Source organism: Salvelinus sp. IW2-2015, linkage group LG7 (genome assembly GCF_002910315.2).
Source record: "Salvelinus sp. IW2-2015 linkage group LG7, ASM291031v2, whole genome shotgun sequence".
Classification (NCBI taxonomy): Eukaryota; Metazoa; Chordata; class Actinopteri; order Salmoniformes; family Salmonidae; genus Salvelinus; species Salvelinus sp. IW2-2015.
In genome coordinates this window covers 13,825,316-13,845,038 of record NC_036847.1, presented here as the reverse complement: position 1 = coordinate 13,845,038, position 19,723 = coordinate 13,825,316, and the positions used below count along the sequence as shown (strand labels likewise).

General features: G+C 42.7%; 1 protein-coding gene across 12 annotated transcripts in view; it reads right to left on the bottom strand.

The window, feature by feature from the left end:
- usp19 (ubiquitin specific peptidase 19) overlaps positions 1–19,723 on the bottom strand; it is a 38,439-nt gene that overhangs the window by 1,713 nt on the left and 17,003 nt on the right. For 3 of the 12 annotated variants that reach the window (XM_070444445.1, XM_070444444.1, XM_070444452.1), the window contains 16 exons: positions 19,460–19,647; positions 19,088–19,280; positions 18,808–18,941; positions 18,469–18,642; positions 18,250–18,360; positions 17,459–17,569; positions 17,111–17,353; positions 16,880–16,998; positions 16,567–16,710; positions 5,622–5,968; positions 5,361–5,471; positions 4,989–5,205; positions 4,630–4,782; positions 3,893–4,059; positions 3,068–3,243; positions 37–1,852 (listed from right to left, as the gene is read on the bottom strand). In XM_070444445.1, coding sequence (XP_070300546.1) covers positions 1,601–1,852; positions 3,068–3,243; positions 3,893–4,059; positions 4,630–4,782; positions 4,989–5,205; positions 5,361–5,471; positions 5,622–5,968; positions 16,567–16,710; positions 16,880–16,998; positions 17,111–17,353; positions 17,459–17,569; positions 18,250–18,360; positions 18,469–18,642; positions 18,808–18,941; positions 19,088–19,280; positions 19,460–19,647 — 2,840 coding nt within the window. In that variant the 3' untranslated portion in view covers positions 37–1,600. The other 9 variants (XM_070444450.1, XM_023991063.3, XM_070444446.1 and 6 more) reach the window with 8 other exon arrangements.

Genomic DNA, 19,723 nt, shown 5'->3' with positions numbered 1-19,723 from the left:
TGATTGAAAAATAATATTCATTAACACAGCATAAGATTGACAATTTAAGTGCTTGTTTATTGGAGCATCATTGAGATGGAAGTACCTGAACAAATTGCTTGGGAAATGCATTTCTTTTTAAATAATAMAACTATTCCAACAACAGAGCGCTCTTAAAAGGAAAAATCTATCTTTTGGTATATATTTCATTAGTCCATTGTTGATATAATCCCAAAATGTTTTGCATGTCAGCGATTACATTTTCAAGATGCATCTTTCAAAATACAGCCAGTATGATGCATTTTAAGAATGAGATGAAATACACATACTGGGGACATATAGTGGGCATTTAAAGCAGATATAGTGACTAGACTCAGCTCTGAAAACCCACCTACAAGGGAGAGACATGACAGAATGCACTGTGAAATCCCTAAGAGTTGAACATATCACTACAACACTGTTACAGGGCGTAGTCTATATACCAGCAGCACCGATAATCATGAAACGTTGTAGCAACTTATATTGAGAGGCATACAGTCTCTCTTTCCTAGTGTCTTTAAATCCCTGCTAAGCTAGGCATTAGTGCACTTTAGAGGCTGCTTCTCAAACAGTCATAAAGCTCAGACATAGCTAGCTACTTCACCAAAAGTGTAATGCAAAGCAGCACATTAAAAAGGTTACTTTTGCTTAAATAGCTTTCATGAAACAAAGAGAAAACAGTTCCAATACAAGTATGACAGGGATAATTCAAATGAATGGGCAGAAATAAATAAACCTGCTGAATTAAGAGCCATTAACAACATAAAATCTAAAATAATCAGCAACGTGACAAACAGGAAAAAGCGAAGGCATTTAATAGCTTAGTGAGTCTATAACACTATTCAGTGAGAAGGCAAAAACACAATGTTAACCGTCTTCAGGCTACAGTACAAAGTCATGAAGGTACAAGCAAGCAGATATCGCCAACATACAATGACCAGGGTGGTGTTAAGGATGACATATCTGAGTGAGCAGTTATTACAGTAGGACTACAACGCTGTAGCCTTCAAGTCATCTCAGTGCAAAAGATCGCCTATCCATGTCTAAATGTGCATTTCATATTTTAGTACAAAAAAACATACATGGTGAGAGACTTGGGAGGAAGACAAATAAAGGGGAGAGTACAGTTCAGACCTGTTTTGGTATGTTGAACTAGAATATAGGGTAGATTATAAGGGCCTAAATTATGGACTGCAGTACACAACAACAAAAAAAGTCAACCAGGCAAAGCCATGCTGAGCAAAGTAACTATTTTGTTTAATTGAACCTTTATTTAACTAGGCAAGTCAGTTAAGAACAAATTCTAGTAGCAGCTCAGTCGGTTTCTCTTTAACGATGCATAGAATTGATTAAAGGATATCATGTGTATACTTTTGTTTAATTTCAATGTGTTCAGCAGAATGTTGATTTATAGGCCATCTACAAATACAAAACAATAAAAAATATATAAATAATGGCATAGACATTTAATTTAAAGTGCAATAAATTTGACCTAATTTCTCAGTGTATAAGCTTTCATGTGCATCTGTATTGGGGTGTGTATGTAATGGGGTGTGAGACTGGCCACTTAGCCCCAGTTGGCTCAGTAGAGCAGGGGGTAGATCAGGTCCAGGAACAACGCTAGCAGAGCAGCCAAGGTGCCCAGGACCAAATATCGCACGCAGTCGTCATCGGAATAATCTGAGATCCTTTGGCGCCGCCGTCGCACCTGCCCCTCCACCCCCTCCTCCCTCCTCCTGGCTGCTCTTCTCCCCAGGCTGGTGCGGAACAGGCCCCGGGGGCCCTCTTCAAGACCCTCCTCTTCCTCCTCCAGTTCCTGCCATATTAGAGAGGCCTGCGATGGCGGAAACCTGTGTCAGCTTCTGGGAAAGGCTTGGTTCTAAAGCACAGTCCCCTCACCACAGCCAGACTTCCAGCGGCAGGGGTCGGCAACAGGTGGTTTCTTTTGGCCGCCCAAAGGGGAGGGGGGGAATTCAGCATAATCAATGATTGAAATGATTGTTTGAAAAGAACAATCTCTTTGTGGGCTTAGTTGTAGTCAATTTGCTTTGTAAATTATGTTCCGGCCCCCCGACCATCCACTTTGTCAAAAATCGTCCCGCAGCTGAATCGAGTTGCCTACCCCTGCCATAGGGTCAAGGACAAGCCAGGCTCTTTCAAGGAATACATTACTGGGTTTCTGACAAATTAACCAAGACGCCCCTCACTCATTCACATGGCATACACAGCATGAGGACAGCTCAGAGCGATGTGAGAGGGGTGCTTTTCAGAAAACAGATGGATAAGACAGAAATGTGGTGTCTCATAAGAGTTAGCTAATAGATGAAATAAATCACACATATTTAGACAGATTCCAACCCCCAATATAAACTAATGAGTTCAAGAGAAAATGTACCATACACCCAATCTTTCTCATAGGCATGAACAGACCACTTGCACAAAGGTTTGACTTGATGGTGAATACACACAGCCCCAACTTATTAATTCTGGCAATTAACTTATTTTTCAGCATTTGGACAGAATACAATACATCTTAAATGCCAATACAGATCAGATCAAAGAGTCTGGAGAAAGCCAATGTCTGTCACTTCAAAATTGTGCATAGGATAATAAGTTGTAAGTGTGAACGGCTTTTTCTCCAAGCACCTATTCAACTTAGAAACAGCTGGTCTTGTATCAAACACTTTTGATGAACAAACAAATGGCCTTGAGAGCAATGAGATTAGATCAAACCTCTTACTCTCATCCATAGCTTTAGAAGCAGAAACACACATTAGCCCCTTGGCATCGGAGATCATTTCTCTAAAAGGACCACAAGCAAGCAATCAAATATCCGGCCATGAAGAGGAAAAGATTAACACAGTACTACATTTCTTACTCAAGTGGTGAACATTGAATAAAAATTGTTGGGGAAAAAATTACAATATACCTCAAGAAAGTTGAATTGAATATACTCCTGCTGCACTACACCTTGAAGATGCTTTCCTACTACCACCATATAATGGATCCTGGGGAGGGGTCTCTGAAAGGTAAAGATGGGCACCCTCACCTGGCTGGCGGTGGCTCCTGCAGCGGTGGGGGACTCGACCCCGAGGGGCCCTAGGAAGCGAGGTGGTCGTTCCACGGGGGAGTTGCGGCGGCGGTAGAACAGCACGTAGGCGTAGCGTGTCACCACCTGGTTCTCCTCAACTGTCGTCACTGTGCTGTCATCAAACAGACGCCAGCCTGGGCGAGAGAAAGGACGAGGAGTTTAGTTTAGTTATTCCCCCCCCCCCATGTACATTAGTATGAACAAAAAACAAACATATGTTTAAACCAATGTTTGCCATGGACAGAAATACAATATACACCGAGTATACAGTACCAAACATTAGGTACACCTTCCTAGCAGAGTTGCACCCCCKTTTTGCTCTCAGAACAGCCTCAATTCATCAGGGCATGGACTCTAAATGGTGTTCCACAGGGATGCTGGCCCATGCTGACTCCAATGCTTCCCACAGTCAATTTGGCTGAATGTCCTTTGGGTGGTGGACCATTCTTGATACACATGAGAAACTGTTGAGCTTGGGAAAACCCAGCAGCGCTGCAGTTCTTGACACAAACCGGTGCGCCTGGCACCTACTACCATACCCTGTTCAAAGACACTTCAATCTTTTCTCTTAACCATTGTCTTACCCCTTCATGTCTCAATTGTCTCAAGGCTTAAAAATCCTTCTTTAACCTGTCTCCTCCCCTTCATCGACACTGATTTAAGTGGATTTAACAGGTGACATCAATAAGGGATCATCGCTTTCACCTGGTCTGAGTATACACTGAGAATGTGTTGTATTCTCAGTGTATACTAATGTGAAGCCTATTTCAGTCAACCACTCACCAACATCACTGCGCTGGCTGTTCTGGGCACTGGGCAGGCGTGCATAGGCTGTGTAGTGACCTCCGATCATGCCTCCGTAGTGATTAATGACGGCATAGAGGTCATAGATTGGCGGCTGCTGCATGTCATCCTTCTGACCAATACAGAACTTACTGAGGTCCAGGTTCCTGAAAAACAAGAAAACATGCCGTGAAAACCTTGTCGTATTTGAGGGAATTCAACCCAAGTCATCGAGTGGTGTGAAGGGTAGTATAAAGGGTGTGATATATTAAAGGGATAGTTCACCCAAATTACATAATTATATATCAGTTTTCTTACCCTGTAAGCAGTCTATCGACAAGGTATGACAGCAATCCATGCTTTGGTTTAGTTTCCCTGGCACCGTTTCCTCATGCTAACGTTTTAGCATTTGTGGCACAAATCCCATTCAAGTCATGGGACAGATATGAGCATTTTTTATGCATCATGTTCAAATAATCTCTCCACAATCAATGAGACACTTTTGYATGATTTAGACATGATGAGCAAAAAATGCTAGTAACAGTCCCACGGCTTGAATGGGATTCGTGCCACAAATGCTAAAACGTTAGCGTGTGGAAACAGTGCCAGAAAACTAAACCAAAGCATGGGTTGCTGTAATACCTTGTCCATAGACTGCTTACAGGGTAAGGAAACCAATGAGTAATTTTGTTATTTGGGTGAACTGACCCTTTACCGTCTGTGTATGTCATTTTTACCTGACAGGGAAATCGACCATGTCGTTGATCTTGTCCCTCCAAATGAAGCTGCGGAAGGAGAAGCGCTTGAGCTGGATGATGAGGACGTTGGGCAGACGCCACAGCAGCAGCTGCTTGGAGGCTTCCCTGTGCTGCTGGCACTTTGGACAGTACCTGAGAGAGAGAGAGAGAGTTCCTGTTAGCTTTGTAATCCATCAAAACAATTGCGAAATCAGTAAGAGAACAATGACGATGTTAACTGTGCATGTATACGTGTGTTAGTTCATCGCTTTATGTGACTGTAGGGCTACATTTGATTGAGTATGTGCGCGTGTTAGTGTATGTTGAAGGCTATGTTGATATGTGTGTGTTGTTCCTACCATGCCTCCTCTGGTGCCAGCACCTCAGGCCTAGTGAAGAGGTTAAGGCACTGCTCCAGGGTGAAGTGTCCAGCCCTGGCCGTCTCACTGACCGACCCAGGGTCCTCCTTAAAGTCCAGCTCCTTGGACCGGACCAGCACATACTCCTTGAGACGCTCGTTGTTCTTCCACACTAGTGCCAGGGTGGATTCGTCAGGGAGATCCAGAACAGCCTCTTCTGGAGGGGGAAAAGACATGACAAACACTGAAAAATACATATTGTAAAAGGAATAATGTTGAATTATACACAGCAGATCAATGCGTTTCTGCTTTGTCTTACATTAGGGGTAAAGGATGGGTACGGGATAGTGACCTATCAGGACCTTGTCTTACCCTTTTCCTCCAGTTTCTGCTCCCTGCTGTTGGAGTCGAGGATGGAGATGTAGAACTGAGAAGCGTGGCTGGACGCAGATTCTGATGGTTGCTGGTAGCCTGTCACTGCAGCTAGACACACAAACAGTAGAAAATACAGTCACAAATCACAGAGTGACAGGATTAAACAATGAAAGATATCTATGGTCAGGTGAAAAACCTAATGGAAAAAGTGGAAGTTAAAACAATATTATCGATAACTCAATGACAGACTATGCTTGCCTTTACCTTCTGGCCTGACAGCCTTCTCACAGGAGGTCTCCTTCTCTCCCTGGGGGTCCTGGGAGCAGGAGGAGGGCTCAGAGAAGCCAGAGTCTGTGGTGCGGGTGGAGAGGGCGTCTGGATCTCCGGCTGGGTGTGCTGAAGCCTGAGCTGTTTCTAATGGAGACTCAGGGACCAGAAAGGGGCTCTCCTGATCAGAGTCTCCCGCCCCACCGCCCCTAGCCTCATCCCCTGGCCTCACACCATCAGGGGTCTCTGCTGGAGGGGGGAGGTCAGCCCGGCACTGGGTGCCCTCTGGGGACGTTCTGCCAGACTGGAAGGGAGGCTGGAACACGTTCACTGAATACCTACACAGAGAGATGGGGAAAGMGGTGTAAACAAAGGAATCTTTGACAGTCCAACAATGACAAAATCAGCATGTTGTATTGACTAGGGATGTGACAAATTTAAAAATGTTAATGTTGAAACTGCCATTTTTGCATTATTTAACCACCTAGAGTCGACCTCCATGCCCCCGCTTAAATCTAATTAGCATAATAAAAAATAAAAAGTCCTTCAAAATCTGTCTGATTAAGCTAGAGGTATGTTTTTGTATGGGCTCATCTGAAGACGGTACCGACAATCAAACTCTGTCTGTAGCGTCCGAACAGTTTGGCTACACACTAATAAGACACCTCTATGGAAATCTGAGACTAACGAACGGGTACATGTCGGTTGTTTTGCTTTAGGACCCCCAAAGTCTCACAAAACTCGTCTGAAGGTATCCCGGTACCACGGATTACAAAGGGAAAACCAGCCACGTCACGGACTCCAACGTCTTCCTCCTGGACAAGCTAAACACATTCTTTGCCCGCTTTGATGATAACACATGGCCACCGACGCGGCCCGCTCCCGAGGACTGTGGGCTGTCGTTCTCCGTGGCCGACTTGAGTAAGCCGCGGAGTGTTTACGGACATATTCAATCTCTTCCTATCCCAGTCTGCTGTCCCCACTTCAAAATGTCCACCACTGTTCCTGTACCCAAGAAAGCAAAGGTAACTAAACGACTATCGCCCCGTAGTACTCACTTCTGTCATCATGAAGTGCTTTGAGAGGCAAGTTAAGGATCATATCACCTCTACCTCCATAGACCCACTTCAATTTGCATACCGCCCCAATAGATCCAAAGCCTATGCAATCACCATCACACTGCCCTATCCCATCTGGACAAGAGGAATACCTATGTAAGAATGCTGTTCATGCACTATAGCTCAGCATTCAACACCATACTACCCTCTAAGCTTGGGGCCCAAGGTCTGAACCCCGCCCTGTGCAAATGGGTCCTGGACTTCCTGACGGGGCGCCCCCAGGTGGTGAAGGTAGGAAACAACACCTCCACTTCGCTGATCCTCAACACAGGGGCCCCCTCCTGTACTCCCTGTTCACCCATGACTGCGTGGCCAAGCACGCCTCACACTCAATCGTCAAGTTTGCAGACGACACAACAGTAGCAGGCCTGATTTCCAACAATGACGAGACAGCCTACAGGGAGGAGGTGAGGGCCCTGGGAGTGTAGTGCCAGGAAAATAACCTCTCACTCAACGCCAACAAAACAGCAGAGGGAGCATCCCCCTATCCACATCGATGGGACCGCAGTGGAAAATGTGGAACGCTTCCGTGGCGTACACATCCCTGACAATCTGAAATGGTCCACCCACACAGACAGTGTGGTAAAGAAGGCGCAACAGCGCCTCTTTAACCTCTGGAGGCTGAGGAAATTCACCTTGGCCCCTAAGACCCACAACTTTTACAGATGGACCATTGAGAGCATCCTGTCGGCTGTATCACCACCTAGTACTGCAACTGCCCGCAACCACAAGGTTCTGCAGAGGGTGGTGCGTCTGCCCAACGCATCACCGGGGGCAAACTACCTGCAGCACCCYATGTCACAGGAAGGCAAAAAAGATCAACCACTCGAGTCACGGCCTTCTCACCCCACTATCATCCAGAAGGCGAGGTCAGAACAGGTGCATCAAAGCTGGAGCCAAGAGACTGAAAAAAGCTCTATTCTAGAGGCATCAGAGTGCTAAATAGCCATCATTAGCGCTACCACCCAGTTACTCAACCCTGCACCTTTAACTTTTACTGCCTCAGAAACCCGGATCCGGGAGCACCCCCCCCCCACACACTGATTAGCATAGATAGCATAGCTTCAGAAGTAGATAGTAGCATCTAAATATCATTAATCACAAGTCCAAGACACCAGATGAAAGATACAGATCTTGTGAATAAAGCCACCATTTCAGATTTTTAAAATGTTTTACAGGGAAGAACAAATATGTAAATCTATTAGCTAAACACGTTAGCAAAATACACCACTATTCTAACTCCATCAGTTTCTTACTCCTTCAGGTGCTATCACCAATTCGGCTCAACTAGATATTGATAGCCAATAACCTATAAAAAAAACCATCAGATGACAGTCTGTAAAAATTTCATGGTATAGGATAGTTTTTGTTAGAAAAAAGTGCATATTTCAGGTAAAATCACAGTTTACAATTGCACCGACCATCACAAATCCACTAGAATTACTAGATAGAGCAACGTGTATGACCAATTTACTCATCATAAAACATTTCATAAAAATAGACAAAGCATAGCAATGGAAAGACCAGTTCTTGTGATTTCAGACCATATTTCAGATTTTCTAAGCGTTTTTCAGCGAAAACACAATAAATCGATAAGTTAGCATACTACATGTTCACGTTACCAGAGCATCGATTCCAGCCAAGAGCGCTATAACGTAACCACCGCCAAAAGATATTAATTTTTTCACTAACCTTCTCAGAATTCTTCCGATGAACACTCCTGTAACATCATTTTACAACATACATATACAGTTTGTTCGAAAAGGTGCATATTTAGCCATACAAAACCGTGGTTACACAATGAAAATACTAGGAAATCAAGCCTCAATATGTCTGACGTCATCTATCAGAGTGATCTAGTTTAATTAAAAGCTAATCATATACTTGACTAAAAAATACAGGGTTGACAGGAATCGAAAGACAAATTAGTTCTTAATGCAACCGCTGATTTACATTTTTAAAATTATCCTTACTTTTCAATACAGGGTTGGCCAAGTGAAGCTATACCAACAAATGGCGATATATGCGTTTAAAATATTTCGACAGAAACACGGTTTTATCATATTAAATATTGCTTACATTTGAGCTGATCTTCCATCATATTCTTGGGCAATGTATCCTTTCTTTGTTATAAACGTCTTTGGTCGATAGATGTCCTCTGTCCTTCGAAATGTCATCACCAACGACCGACACCTAAAGCGTGTCCAAACTTTCAGAGTGCACGACAAATAAATTCCTCAGAATCGCACTAAACGGATATAAATTGATTAAAAACGGTTCAAATTCACTACATTATGATGTTTTTAACAACTATAACGACTGAAACCATGACCGGAGAAATATTGCTGGTTAGAAAACGACTTGGAACGAGACAGGTCCGATGGCTTCAGGCTTGAGGCGCACGTTGAGAAAGGGCGGTCTCTGTACATTTGTGTCATTTATAATGGCTGTGAACGTCCCATCGATTTCATTGAAAACGTGATGACGTACAGACACCCAGAGGAAGACGTAGGCAGTGTCGGTTTTCTTCATAGCATTCACTGTGGCCTTAAACAGACCCAGATCAGAGGTAAAAATTTCTGAAATCTGAACCCTGTCATGAAAAGTGCTGTAGAAATTGTTCTGTACCACTCAGAGACAAATTTCAACTCCTATAGAAACTATAGACTGTTTTCTATCAATAATAACATAATATGCATTTGTACGATCAAGAATTAGTACGAGGCAGTTTAATTTGAAATGTAAAAAAAAAATAATGCTAACAGCTCCCCCTATTGAAAAAAGGTTAAGGCTATTGCCCTATGTTATATAACATGGAATCACTGGTCACTTTAATAATGTTTACATACTATTTTACTCCTTCATATGTACAGTGGGGCAAAAAAAGTATTTAGTCAGCCACCAATGTGCAAGTTCTCCCTTAAAAAGATGAGAGAGGCCTGTAAATTTCATCATGGGTACACTTCAACTATGACAGACAAAATGAGAAAAAAAATCCAGAAAAATCACATTGTAGGATTTTTAATGAATTTATTTGCAAATTATGGTGGAAAATAAGTATTTGGTCACCTACAAACAAGCAAGATTTCTGGCTCTCACAGACCTGTAACTTCTTCTTTAAGAGGCTCCTCTGTGCTCCACTCGTTACTTGTATTAATGGCACCTGTTTGAACTTGTTATCAGTATAAAAGACACCTGTCAACCTCAACGTCAACACTCCAAACTCCACTATGGCAAGACCAAAGAGCTGTCAAAGGACACCGAACAAATTGTAGACCTGCACAGGCTGGGAAGACTGAATCTGCAATAGGTAAGCAGCTTGGTTTGAAGAAATCAACTGTGGGAGCAATTATTAGGAAATGGAAGACATACAAGACTGATAATCTCCCTCAATCTGGGGCCCATGCAAATCTCACCCGTGGGTCAAAATGATACAAGAACGGTGAGCAAAAATCCAGAACCACAGGGGGGACCTAGTGAATGACCTGCAGAGAGCTGGGACCAAAGTAACAAAGCTACCATCAGTAACACACTACGCCGCCAGGGACTCAAATCCTGCAGTGCCAGACGTGTCCCCTGCTTAAGCCGGTACATGTCCAGGCCGTCTGAAGTTTGCTAGAGAGCATTTGGTCGATCACGAAGAATTGGAGAATGTCATATGGTCAGATGAAACCAAAATAGAACCTTTTGGTAAAAACTCAACTCGTGTGTTTGGAGGACAAAGAATGCTGAGTTGCATCCAAAGAACACCATACCTACTGTGAAGCATGCGGGTGGAAACATCATGCTTTGGGGCTGTTTTTTTCTGCAAAGGGACCAGGACGACTGATCCTGTAAGGAAAGAATGAATGGGGCCATGTATCGTGAGATTTTGAGTGAAAACCTCCTTTCCATCAGCAAGGGCATTGAAGATGAAACGTGGCTGGGTCTTTCAGCATGACAATGATCCCAAACACACCGCCCGGTGCAAGAAGAGTGGCTTTGTAAAATTTAGCAACTATAAATTTACAACAAAAAATATTATATAAAAAATATAAAATATAAAAAAAATATAAAAATTGGGCAATAATGTATATAAATACTTTATTTGTATAATTCTCTCTCAACTACACTACCTTATATGTCGTTCTTGATAGCATGTTTCATGTGGAACTTCAACTACTATTAAAAATCTCCATGTTGAATCATATCATTCAAAAGCTTGTTTAGTGGAGCATAGCGTTAGCTAGTCATAAATGGATATAACCTTTGTAGACGTAGTGCTGAAAGATTAGTAATTTCCTGAATTAGGTCCTTGTGTAATGTGATATTGTACCTCCTGCCCAATTGTCCTTTGTTTATTATTTATATATATATATATATATATAATATATATATATATATATAATTATATATATATATATATATATATATATATATATATATATATATATATATATATATATACACACTTGTGTTCCAATATGTACTTCCTGTTTTGATTGGTTGTTACTAAGAGAAAAAAAAGGAAAAATAAAAATACAAAAACAAATCCTGACATCCGATTGGTTACTGGCATTTAAAGACTCTATCCGGCAACCTGATTGGTTCCCCCGTGAAGAAGAATCAACATAAAGAGASACAAAATCTCAAAGAATATACCTACAGTATGTGAATAAAAATAGGCTCGCTCCGTTAGCCAATGTCAGAAAAGCAGTTAATTAATGAAAGAAAAAATGTGCCTGATCCGCTGATTGAGGCAGTGGCAGTACAGGTAGAGGAGGCAAAGGGAAGTAGCCCGCAGCAACGCAAATGAGTTGAGATGAAGATGACAACTAGCAGCAATRAACCAGACAGTCAACAGTGGCTTTTATTCCACATGTCTCAAATAAARCAACTTGTACATGATTTGATTTGCCCTAAGTGTCTAAACACTGGACTGAAAATCACCATAGACCCCACCAACCAGGGATTCTGTAATTCTGTCATGATAGAATGTGCAGACTGAAGGTGATCGTGATACATTTAGGAGGAGTGTTTACACTTCCTCCAGGATGCAGGAGCCCTCCAGGGGAGATGTAGCATTATAAATATGTGAGGATGGTTCTTCTAGCCCACAAACTTGGACTTGGTTATGCAGCGCTGAAGAAAATAAGCAAAGTCCTAGGGATTCATTCCTTGCGTCTCAGCTCATATCAGAGATCTGAGAGGAGAGTGACAGGTAAATAAAAAGGGAGTGTGGCCCATTATTGTCAGGTGACTTGCTGTGTATACATAATATTTATTTCCTTGTGCCAGCAAATGTATTCAAAGATAATAAAACAGAGTGATAGGACAACAAACTATACAATGAGGCTGTCACATAGGCCTACAGTGTCATAGGGCTGTAGCCTAATGCAGGGATACAAACTGGTGAGGGACCAAAAAGGTGACCCCTTTATTTTGCACTGAAACATACAACAACACAAAATCCCTGCTAGGGGGAAATGCAGGTTAACTAATTAAACAAAGAATATGATCTACATGATCAGTCTGTGTGTAAAATAGTGGTTAATGTGAACTCATAGCTAAAAAAAATATAAGAAAGCAATCCAATATTTGTTGCCTAGACTTTACTTCAAATGACACAAGTCTTGAGAAAAAAAASAATACACTAATATTGCAGTTAGCCATGACAGCCTTTATAATATAACGCTTGTGACCACACATAAATATTTCACTTGGGAAAAAAACAAGCTTTCTATTTTTGCTCTATTATAGTGGCCACTATAGACAATGATCAAGTGCACAAGGATACACGTGTGCAAAAATAACATTCACTGAGTTAAAAAATATATATAATCCCCCCCTCACACGTGTTAATGTCTAGTTCAACACAACAAAAACAATATCTTTGGGCTACACTGCACATTATACACTTTCTGCCTGTGGACATCTGTTCTACAATGTGCCAGCAAAAGTGAGAAAGAGGGAAAGTGTGTGGTGTTCCTTTCACCTCCATAGAGGCATCCAGCTTAAACTTCTTAGCTCCCTGGATGCAAATCCTATGGCTTCCACAGGGTGTCAGCAGTCCATGTTCAAGGTTTCAGGCTTGTAACTTCAAAAACGAATAAGAAATAATCGTTTTAGCAGGCCAGTCTTAGAAATTCATGTTTGCGCACGCCATTAAGAAATTACGCACCTGCTAAAATCGGTTTCCTATTGAACATACTTCTTTCTGTAAGACATATTATAGTTTGATTACATTTTATGGTATCTGAGCAGTCAATAGAAACGTATTTTGACTTGTTGAAACAAAGTGTAGGGGTAGATTTTCGAATTCCTTTCTTTGCATGTTGAACGAGTGTATTACTCAAATCGATGGCGCCAAATAAAGATACTTTTTGGTATATAAAGAAGGATTTTATCTAACAAAACGACACTACATGTTATAGCTGGGACCCTTTGGATGACAAATCAGAGGAAGATTTTCAAAAAGTAAGTGAATATTTCATCGTTATTTGTGAATGTATGAACCCTGTGCCGGTGGGAAAATATTTTGATGTGGGGCGCCGTCCTCAAACAATCGCATGGCATGTTTTCGCTGTAACAGCTACTGTAAATCGGACAGTGCAGTTAAATTAACAAGGATTTAAGCTTTCAGCCGATATAAGACACTTATATGTACCTAAACGTTTAATATCCATAATTTCTATGATTATTTATTTGAATTGTGCYCCCTCCAGTTTCACCGGAAGTTCTCCCGCTAGCGGGACTCCTATCCCTAATTAAGCCAGGCCCAGCTCCACTTGATCCCTGAATCCACTTGTTTAACAAGCAACGTCTAATTTTTAATGCGTTATAACTTGAGGAACGGCAAGGAGTCATATACCAGTTAATACTATAGCGAATTGGTTAGATTACTAATGTTAGCTCATCTGATGTTGTAACTTCAGCTAGCTAACGTTAGCTGTCTGACTTTATTAGCAAGCTAATTTTCACACCATAAACTCAATTATTTGATCAGGTGAGTTGGCTAATGTTGCTCAAAATGTATCTGGCTAGCTAACGGAGAATTCGATCCAGCTAGCAAGATACTTAACAATGCTAATACTTGTTCCACCACACTTTCTCCCTAACCTCAAACTTTCCAAATGCCAGATGTTTTTCGGTTACAGCTCATGAAGTACGCTTCATCACCTTCTCACCCCCGTCTCCGTGGTCAGGCTTCTCACCTACCTCTTCGTTATCGTTCAGGGGTCGCGCTGCTGTAACTGCCTTTCTACTCTACGCTGTCTTTCCAGAGTGCGCGCTGTAACTAGCAAATTGGTTCTCTTCTCTCTTCAGTCACTTGTTGCGCTGCATTCTGTTGTTAAGTAAGCAATTGGCTGAGCCTTGGTTACAGCCAGTACTGCTCCAAACGCTCATCACTCATTAGCTTACAACCAGTAGTGATCCAAACCCTCCCCCCCCAAACTTTTCTCATGGGATCTACACGAATCAGGTAGGTCACATATTTTGGATTCAAAACGGCGAATTTCACCGAAAGGTGACTAGTTTGCATCCCTACTAATGTGATTAGTGAGAAATTTGCTTTACATAAAGTAAATACATGCTGATATGCTAATATTTAGTCCTGCAATTACGTCTGTAATGTTGACAGACATGAGTACTTTCTCCCCCATGTTAGTTGCAGAGATTCAGAGAGGGCTACAGTCAATGGAGAGTGCTGCAAAGATAATTAGAATAGCATACACAGATATAGACCCAGACAGGCGGCAGGTAGCCTAGTGGTTAGAGCCTTGAGCCAGTAACCGAAAGGTTGCTAGATCGAATCCCCGAGCTGAAAAGGTACAAATCTGTAGTTCTGCCCCTGAACAAGGCAGTTAACCCACTGTTTCTAGGCCGTCATTGTAAATAAGAATTTGTTCTTAACTGACTTACATCATTAAATAAAAGGTTAAAAAAATAGCAGAGTTGCTGAAGGAGGATGACAATGCCATCATATACATTAATGTATCCTTTGATGGCATTTGGCACAAGAGAGGATTCACTTCCAACTACGGGATAGGTGTGTGCATTGGTGCTGGTACGAGCGAGCCATAGAAAACGGTGAAAATCCACCCTGTCACAAAAACCTTCGTATCCATCCATTTTTTTATAGAAGTTGCACAGAAAATGGTACCTGTATATCATAGGATGTCAAATCATAACGTCCTCAAAAGAATGTAGCACGGAGGAGACCAGAATGTAAATGAATGTCTGAACTCCGTAATATGGTCGCGATGCCCCAAAACTGTCTTTGTGGGCAAAACCCTCATTGACAGAGCAGCCAGTATGGCAGTAGCCACGTTCAATGAGGGAGTCATTGCTATAACAAATGCGATGAACAAATTGTGCATTGACAGCACTTTGGTGACACTGGAGCAATCAGAGAGGAGTTGTGAGAGCCGATGCTGCTTCAATGGAGTGTGCCAAGCGTAGGCACAGGTCCCATGACTCAGTCAAGCAACTAAAGCGTCACCAGCAACAACTTATTGGGCAGYCATAGCTAATTAATGTTCTGCACATTTCAACAGCCATACAAAATCCTTGTATGTGACAAATTGAGCAAAGTGATGAGAATTTGCCCAAAACGGCATATTTGCCCAACAGACCAGTATTCAAAGCATATGCTCTATTGCTTGAAACAAATGTATTAAACGTGCCAATGTATTTGTAAAAGGTATATTTGATGTTTATTTGTCAATTTAGAAGTGATATATGAATAAGAGTTTGTGACATATTTATGGAAAGTACATTTTAATTGCATTAGCCTATCTTTATTGGCCATTTTCTCAAAATAACATGTTCCCGGTACACAAATAYATTTTTCTCAGTCTTCAAAGGACGTACATTCCCATTATTCCACACAGAGGTTCTTAGGTCTTATAGGCAGACTTTTAGAGGCTTTAAAAAATATATATTGTGTCGTTTTGATTTTAATGTGTCATTTTATGTGTAAATATATGCATCAGTCATACATTAAGTGTTTTTTAAATAATTCCATGACGTGACAATATTTTGATAAACTGATCTGTAAAAGCCTGACCATTGATTGTCTTATCACAAAAGCATTCTGCCTTGAAGCAATGTGCTAAAAACAGATTCCCATAATATGCAAATTAGCGCATATTTAAGGACAGTTTGCCTCATTTGCATAAKACTTGTAATACAATAATATATTGTATTTATGTATACTTTCAACTGGTAAAGATTCAGTCTGATGAGAGTAAAGGGGAAAAAATCCCTATTAGCCTGGCCTTAACACTTTTTTGGTTACTACATGATTGCATGCGTGTTATTTCATAGTTTTGATGTCTTCACTATTATTCTACAATGTATTGCCATACAGAACTTCACTGCTGTCGCTTCCCTGTCTAACTCTCTGCCATTCATCCAACTTAATAACGATGACGTGCAGAGCGCTTTCTATCCCTGGCAACTATTAACAACGATGACATGCGGATCGCTTTCTATCCCTGGCAAATATTAACAACGATGACGTGCTTTCGATCCCTGGTAACTCATTTGAAAGATGCATATCTTCTCCTACTAACGTATAGCATTGTTGTGTTAGGTATTTGTTATGATGTACATATGATGATAATCTGGACCTGTTAATGGTATTTTTGCYTTTACTGCACTGTGATTTTAACTATGTTAAAAAAAATATCAGTTCCAGGTTAAGATTTTTTCTCTCTCAACGTTAACGACCTCAAATTCATTTAAACGTCACACCCCTAGTATTGGCATKTATATTTGATTTTATAAAGAGCAGCATTCATATCATCCATCGATTGCGGAGATCCCAGTGGTACCTTGAGTATCCTTCCAGCAGCTGGGACAGACGGGCGTAGGTGAGTCTGGACTCAGGGACGCTGACCAGGAAAGGAAGCCCCACGTTCTCCATGTTGGGGTGACACAGACTCTTGTGGTTGGACCAGTGATTTTTCTGGCAAGCCCTGAAACGTGAAGAAAAAAAAGTTTGGTTTTTCATGAGTTACGAATCATTTAGGAGAGAAAGGGAAATAGTTGTGAAATAGTTATCCTGTGTCATTGTGTTTTTATTGGTAGAGAAACTCAATTGCCTCGCGACATTAGTGCCAGCTGACATTTAGTGTGTTGACTCACTGATTGCAGTAGCCCACGCGGTAGCAGCGGGTGCAGCGCTTCAGCTTCTCCTCCTCTGAGAGGGGAGGCTTCAYGCAGGCAGCACACTTCGAGATGGGGATACTGGGGACCTGAGGCCMCTGGAGGGGGGACAGATACACAGATGTGACTTAAACACAGATACTAGGTACTTCTGTCATAGTTCCGTATGGCTTAAAATAGGAAGGCTAGGGAATTTAAGCTTCCGTTTACCTGCTGGACTCTGAGCACCACCACCCTCTCCTTGGCCAGCTCTTTAGACAGCACCTCGAAGCAGAAGAGCATGTCTGAGGAGGAGACCGTGTCCAGGGAGTGGGAGGGGAGGAAAATCCTGTGGAAGCGACTCTTCACCACCTCTGCCAGTCTCAGGTTCTCTGCCTTGATCCTCACACTCCGAGAGATTGACTCCAGGACCTCGGCTGTGCTCGAGTTCTCTTTACTCACACTCACCAGAAACTGACACACAAGGTACGAGATTCAGAGTAAATAGAGAACAATCAAATAAATCTGTAAAATAAAATAAACTGAAACCATCCGAACAAAACCAACATCTCATCTTACCTTGATGGGTTTCTTGTGAGGCTCTTTAGCAAAGTAGAACACGGTGAGGACCTTCTGCTTCTGGGGCAAGGGCACGGGCAGGTAGAGGAAGGGGTCAAAGGTTATGGAAACCTTGAGATAGCGAGAGGAGAAAGACATTTGACCTTTACAAAACATACAGGTCAGAACAATGGCACTGTGAATCAGATTACTGAGTTTTAGTGCTCCCTATCGCACCACTGAAGAAATAAGTTAGTTCCACTCTGCCACACAGCCAGCAAGCCATCCACACAGTAAATGCTTCTGATGGGTCCATTTCCTCTATTATTAAATGAGGTTTTCCTGCATCTCAGCCTGACAGTCAGGCCCCTGAGTCTCTCATTATCTGCATCATCATGGTGCCTTTGGAACAGACATGCCTAAAACAACAGTCAGGGTATGTATTCAGTGTTAACTCGAAATGACACAACGACAAGGTTCCAGTTTAACAAAGTTTACTATACGAACACACTACAAGTAGCCATTACACTCAAGGCCAGGTCCATCAACCAACTCATTTCATGCGCAGGCGCACTCTTGACTCAGTGATAGCCCCGTAATAACAGAAGTATAGGGATACTTAAAACATGAACTTAACATTCAGGAGTGGACGGTCGCAGCAACAGAGGTACTATAGTATCATCCCTGTGAGTTAGTCTTAGAATACATCAGTCAAACAAAAAAAATCCAGCTCCAGCCTCAATACAAACACCTAGATATATTCAGACAGGCGAGTGTTGCTTGGGAATTGCAATAATTCCTCTGTCTCTTACCTTGGAGCACATAGGGCAGACAAGCTTGGACTTGTACTGGCCCTGGAAGAGGTCCACGATGAACGAGTCGTTCCTCATCTTGTGCCTCTGCCACGCCTCCTCCGCCACCACCTATTGCGTCACAACCACGCCATCATGTCATTTTCCAGGACAATTGGGCTCAAGGGAACAGTGACACAGCAGTCATCAATGTGGATATGCGAATGGTGCTGCTCGAACCTCTATTTCACCCACCTCGTCCAGCCGTCCGTCTGAGTCCACCGTCTCTGTGTAGGGCTTGTTCTGGATGCGGTTCAGGTCCTCATGGAGACCATCCAGGAGGAAGGCCATGAACTCTTGGGCATCGTGCTGGGCATAGCCTGTGAACTGGCTGGCCTTACTGGCCACGATCGCCTGGGGGATAAAATACAAAACATAAAGTTGAGAAGACTAAAGGGAGAGGCTGTACTTAACCTGAATACTGCCGGTGTTAATCCGTGTAGAAGGCATGATGGTGTGGTGGTTAAAATAACAGGAGGGGGTTAAAGATGGGACTCTCAAAAGAGTGTGGATTGTCACCTTTAACTTGGAGGGCTGGAAAGCATGGTGGGTACCCTTCCACAGAGCCCGCAGCAACACAGCGAACCCGATGGCCAGCCGACCACCCGTCCCCAATGGGTTATTACAGTTGATCTCAGTTTCAAACGCCCGGTCTGCACATAGGGGGAAGAGAACACAGTTCATTGTTTAATATCAATCTACAGCAACAGATACTAGCTCCATATGCACATTACAAGAGATGTATTTCATAAAAGTAAAATGTGATCAACTAAAAGAATGAAGAGTAGGGAAGACTGACCATGAAAGTAGTCCCTGAGTTCTCGGGTGTTGGACAGAGACTGGATGACGCTGTTCATGAAGCATGTGTTGCCCAGGTTGACCAGGCCTGTGAAGCCTGGCACACACACCTTCTCCTCCTCCTCCTCAACACTGCGCTCGCTGCCAGCAGGAGGCGCGTGGGTCATGGGCTGGACCATACAGGTGGGCTTTGGCTGAGGGGGAGAGGCCGAGAAACAAAAGGATTAAATACCAACCTTCAAGGCTCAAAGGATAGCGTGATAAAGAAAACAAATCCCTTCCCCCTACTCATTTCCAAATAACCACCTCAATCACTTCAAACCGTTTCCCTTTTTGGCCAGTACTCTCACCCTTTCGTCCTTGTCCAACTCACCGTGACTGCAGGCTCCTGTTTGATAGAGGCATGGTCTGAGACGGTGCGGGCGGACACATTGTCCAGGCCTCCGTCTTCTGCCCGGGGTGGCTCCTCCTTGGCAGGGAGGCTGTGCTGGCTGCTGCCCGGCTGACTAGTCTGAGATGACGGCCCGGAGGGCACAGCAACCTTGGCGCCCCCCACTGCACCTTAAACAGAGGGGGATGGAGCTTGTGGTCAACGACAAACGACTGTCAGGACCAAGAGAAGAACAATTGCATACGG